Source organism: Tupaia chinensis, unplaced genomic scaffold, assembly GCF_000334495.1.
Source record: "Tupaia chinensis unplaced genomic scaffold, TupChi_1.0 Scaffold144171_1, whole genome shotgun sequence".
In the NCBI taxonomy this organism is placed as follows: Eukaryota; Metazoa; Chordata; class Mammalia; order Scandentia; family Tupaiidae; genus Tupaia; species Tupaia belangeri.
This window is the reverse complement of record NW_006204027.1, coordinates 901,168-906,375: the sequence shown is the minus strand read 5'-3', so window position 1 is coordinate 906,375 and position 5,208 is coordinate 901,168. Positions and strand designations below refer to the sequence as shown.

Sequence of the window (5,208 nt, the reverse complement as noted above, 5' to 3'; positions counted from 1 at the left end):
AAAAACCCCAAAAAAAAAAAAAAAAAAAAAAAGAGAGAGAGAGAGAGATAGAGAGAAAGGGAAAGTGAGAAATCATCCCCTCAGGGGCATGGCCATGCCACAATCCCTTCTCCTCCTGGGATTTTTGGACACACACACATGTCGGGCCTGAGTTTTAAGTCACCAGGTCTGGGATTCAAACCACAGTCAGCCATGTAGGAGTTCAGTGCTGTAACCACTATACCATCTGCTGGCCTCCCACATTCCTGCATTCACTTACAAAAAAAATGGTAAGAACTGGCATTCACAGACAGCACCAACTGGCTCAAGCTGAGGGGGCTCTCCTTTGGTGGGAGCTGTGTGACCCAGTTGTACTCTCCGGCATTTCCATTTCCAGTCTTCTTCAGAATCTAAATATACACAGCTTAACTTTAACTCAGCTGCTAGGTTGACAGGGATAGCTTTAAAGGGGTCTAAGGTTTATCTGGGCAGTGGGGAGACCCAAATGGGGTAAAAAACGCTTTGCCATCCACATCTGGACACCTGCCTGTGTTCAGGGGTCCTACCATCTACCCTGGGGTTGGAGCTACTTCTGAACCGTTCTCTCGCCCCATTCTGTTGTCTCTAAAATAGGTCATCAAGATGTAGGTGGCTGTCATTACACAAGCATGGGGCCTCATGAAGACTTGATTATAAAAGATGGACTGAGGGCCCAGCAGGTGGTATGGTGGTTAAGGGGCTGGATCCCACATGGCCAACTCTGCAGTTCAAATCCCAGACCCAGAGGCTTGAAAATCACACCAGGCATATGTGTGTGCATGCCCAAAATCCTGAGAGGAGAATGGAGAAGAGATTGTGGTGCGGCCATTCCCCCAGGGCTGATTTCTCACTTTCTCTTTCTCTGTGGCTATCCTAATGAGCTCATGGGCCCTATGATAAAAATCTAAAAAGACAGAAAAAAAAAAAAAAAAAAAGATGGACCGAATATTTTGAAGGAAAGGTGAGCCCTATTTGTTGGTTTAAAAACAAAGGGTCTTGGGGCCAGCAGGTGGCGTGCTGGTTAAAGGCACTGGACTCCCACGCGGCTGACTGGTTTGTGTCCTGGACCTGATGGTGTGCACTCTTGCTTTCCCTCTTTCTCTCTCTCTCTCTAATCAAATGTAAAAAGAATAACAATAGTAATAAAGTTAAATAAAATAATTTTTAAAAAAAGAAAAAAAAAAAGAGCAAGGACTAGGGCCAGCCAGTGGCTTGGTGATCGAAGTAGCTGGATCCCAGAGGCTTACCTCATGGACCTGGCAGCTTGAAACACACACACACACACACACACACACACACCAGGCGCATGAGTGTGTGTGCCCAGATCCCAAAAAGTGGGAGAAATGGGGGAGAAAAGATTGTGGTGTGGAGGCCAGAATGTCAGCTTGAAACACACACACTGAACACTCACACATGGCTGACCACAGTTTGAGTCCTAGACCTGGTGGCTTGCTTTCTCAATTTCCCTCTCTGTGTGTGTCTCTCTCTAGTCAAATTAAAAAAAAAAAAAAGAACAAATAAATAAAAAAAAAAAAGACTGTGGTGTGGCCATGTCCCACAAATGCGCTTTCTCACATTTTCTCTCTGGTGAGCACACATGCCCTCTAGCAAACAGACAAAAGGCACTTCCCTTAGATCTGGCTTCTGGAGGGGAGTCTTCTCTGGCTCTCTCTTTTTCAGGTATATAGCCCCAAGCCTCTGGAATAATGAGCCACAGTGTTGGGTGTCTTCTGAGCAGAGAGGAGGGGCCCTGGGAGGTAGCCTCTGGCACAGGTAAACCCAGGGAAGGAAGAGAGCAGAAGAGGAACCGTGGGTTGGGATACCCCACTCCTGACTTGCCCCAGATTTTCAAGGGCAGATCAGCTGGACTCCGGGGCCCTCCTGGAAATCTGCTTGGTCTTCCACCATGCAAGGGGCCCTGGGCCCTGGACCCTTGGAAATAGCCTTCTGTAAGTGACTAAGCCAAGGCCCTTTGGCTCTTCTCTCCAACATTATTTTTAGTTTTACAGGGTACCTACACTCATCAGAGAGAAAGTGAGAAACCATCTCACAGAGGAGGTGGCTACACCACAATCCTTTCTCCATTCTTGGGATTTGGGGCACACATGTAAACACCCGGTGTGTTTTTCAAGCCACCAGGTCTAGGAGTCGTCTGTATGGGATCCACCTGCCTTAACCTCCACGCCATTGGCTGGCCCCTCTCCAGCTTCTTACTCATGGGGTCTGGGCCCAGAGTTCCTCCAGGGGCGGGAGAGAGGAGCAGAGGAATGAGTGTACCGGTGAGGAAGTCACTGCCTAGTATCACTGAGGTCTCAGCTGACATGGCTTACAGAAAAGCAGAAACACCTGCAAAAATATCTTTACAGAAGGAAGGAACATCAGGCCCTGGCCCCCGGCGGTGCTCTGGGAGCTCGTGCCAGTGCCGTGAGGTCCATGTGGCCTGGGTTTGCTGAGGGTCAGGAGGGCAGGGTCATACCCGGTCCCAGTGTGTTGACTCTGAGACCGGGGCTCCCTCCTCTGGCTGCTCCTCTTTGAGATCTCCATAGTACAGACCGAGGAAGCCCAAGAGCCAAGTTGCAGATTTTGCCTCAGGCAACTAAATTTATTAGCAAGAAAAAATTTGTGTCAGCCCAGCACTGACCAACAAAGTACATCGTTAATAAAGGATAACAAATCTGTCACTTAATTCATAAAACATACCTCGAGCAGTTACAACTAAAAATAAAGTTGGATTTTTGTTTAATTTAAAAGCCTCAAAAATAACAAGCAATATGTTTTTTAGACATGTAGTAGACACAGTGGTCTATTATACAATATACACTGTACACAGTGGCGTTGGGGCTGCTTGGTGTGAGATGAGGGGAGGGGAGGCTCAGGGTGCCAAGGCGTGTTTGTGTCTGAATCCAGATCGGAGTTGAAATGCTGTGGCATGTAGAAGAGACCGCTGGGTGAGAACTTCGTACGCGCGTCATCGCCCCCAGACCCCGGCTGAAAGCAGGCATGGGGAGGTGGGACGGGCTGGGGGCAGTCGGTGAGACTGGGTAAAGCACACACAGAACACAGTGCTCATCATCTGCAGAAGAGTAAGGCAACGTTCTCCATAGAAAAAGGGGCTGGGGGGGGTCTGTGGGACTTTATTTTTAAATAGAAAGTTGGAATGTGCTGCAGGAGAGTTGTGGCAGGGCTGGGTGTGTGGAGTGGAAGGGGCCGGGGGAGCCGCTCCAGAGGTGGGTGCTGGTGGGAACCCTGGGTGCAGGGCCCTGGGTGTCCACAGCGGCCGATGGGGTGAGGAAGTGAGAGATGCAGGAGAGGGGGGCATGGCACGGTGCGACTCCGGCAGTGTTGGGGTGGGGAGTGGGGGGCTCACTTTGCTCCTCGACGGAGTGAAATGCATGTTTTTCCTTTGGAAATAAGGGTTCCCACGCGTCCTGGTTTAGAACGTCTCACTGGGCATGGCCGGTGTCCGCAGTCTGGGCAGGCCCGGAGCTTGGGCAGGCCCGGAGCTTGTGGGGAGAAGGCCGGAGCCAAGGTGCTTAGAGAGGAAGAGAGTCCGTGGAGCAGAGCCCCTTCCTGTGGGGACACAGTCGCAGAACAGGAGGGGGGCTGAGGGTGGGCCCAGGGCAACTGTGGGGCACCTTTCCGCCGGGAGCCCAGGCAGGACATGGACAGGGCAACGGTTGCATCTTCGGGGCCTCCTGCCTCAGTTGGCTTACAAATTCTTTGTGACCAGGTGGGTCTTGTAATGCTTGGTGAGGTGGTCACTCCTCATGAAGCGCTTCTGACACTGGGCACACTCGAAGCGTTTGTCCCCTGGAAAGAGGAGATACCTGTTACCCAGAGCCCAGGGCAGACAGGGTCCAGGCCCAAGAGAGGGGAGGTCAGGTGTGAGCAGCCCCTACAGTGGACAGGGCCCTGGTGCCTGCTCCACCCACCTTGTGCGGACATGCTTGCTCCCTACGGCCTACTGATCTGAACCTTTCATCAGTTCTCATTTCTCTCTGCACACTTGGCCTCTCCAGTCCACGCAGTTCCCATCCTTGTCCCCTGCCCAGGGTGCTGTATCCAGGAGTCCTCCGTGCAGGCTGTCTGCCTGCCTTCTGGTCTCTGTCCTCTGACCTCGAACCTGGACCTGCATCTTCCCCTCACAGGAAAATCTCACTCAGCTCTGACCTTGCTGGCCCCACGCATGCACTTAGGCCCCACCACATGGGCCTATGGGCCTAGGCTAGGCCAGCTGCTAGTCTTGGAGCATTTACTCTTTTGCCTCTGGGGGCGCTGGCCTGTGCTACTGCACTGGCAAGGGACCTGAGCTTTGAGTCACATGTCCCCACATTGCCAGTCCCAGGACAGGACCTGCTAACCAGGGGCATTCATTGTAGCAGTGTTTGCCAATACGTATACCATGACCCTCTGGGGGTACCCAAGATGATCTCAGGGGGTCCATGGATGAATATTTGTAAAAATAGTTTTATATTTATTTCCCAGAGCATTAAAACGTAACTGTGAAATCAAACCTATGATGTCAGAAATAAGACTGCCTAGGACATAAATGAGTAAAACAGACAAACACCTTAAAGATCGTGAGGAAATAACAGTAGGAAGGATGATGATGCAGAGGGTGAACATGGGAGTCACAGGGTGTGGGTTTGAACTCGGCTCCCCCCGTCAGTAGCTGTGGGGCCTGCCTCCTCTCCTTGCTTCGGTGAAACGGGCAGGATCAAATGCCCTCCTCTAGGGGCCGTAGCAGGATTAAGTGAGGAACCCGCAGAGTGTGGCACAGTGCCTGGCACGCCGTGTCCGTGCTTGCTACAGACATGATTGTGCAGACATGGCGGCCATCATCAAGGCTGTGCAGTGGCACACGTAACTCGGGGAAACACCGCAATGACGGAATGGTGTGGGAGACTTTATTTCCTGGACAGCCTGTGGCTCATGTTCAGGGTGGCAGCTCATTGGCAGGGCTAGGAGAGCTGATGTCACAGAGGGCAGTAGAGTTGGGGGATGGACCTATGTGGGTTGTGAGCTGCTACTGTCAGGCGGGGCTGGGGGGCCTGTGCCATGTGGGTGGGAGCGTCCAGGTGGGGGTGGGCTGGACTGTGTGTGGGAGTGTCCAGGTGGGTGGGAGCGTTCTGTGGGGGCTGACCTGTAATGGGTGGCAGCGTTCTGGGGGGCAGGGGGCTAACCTGTGGT

The 5,208-nt window shown here is 52.2% G+C and overlaps 1 protein-coding gene and 1 long non-coding RNA gene across 4 annotated transcripts in view; one reads left to right on the top strand and one right to left on the bottom strand.

Annotated features, from left to right (window-relative positions):
* The window catches only part of LOC102470575 (uncharacterized), a 50,557-nt gene that overhangs the window by 4,520 nt on the left and 40,829 nt on the right, over window positions 1–5,208 (top strand). The gene's annotated exons all lie outside the window — the stretch shown is intronic.
* SP2 (Sp2 transcription factor) overlaps window positions 2,741–5,208 on the bottom strand; it is a 41,721-nt gene continuing 39,253 nt past the window's right edge. For both annotated transcript variants that reach the window (XM_006166100.3, XM_027767312.1), the window contains exon 7: window positions 2,741–3,828. In XM_006166100.3, coding sequence (XP_006166162.1) covers window positions 3,728–3,828 — 101 coding nt within the window. In that variant the 3' untranslated portion in view covers window positions 2,741–3,727. The remainder of the gene's footprint in view (window positions 3,829–5,208) is intronic.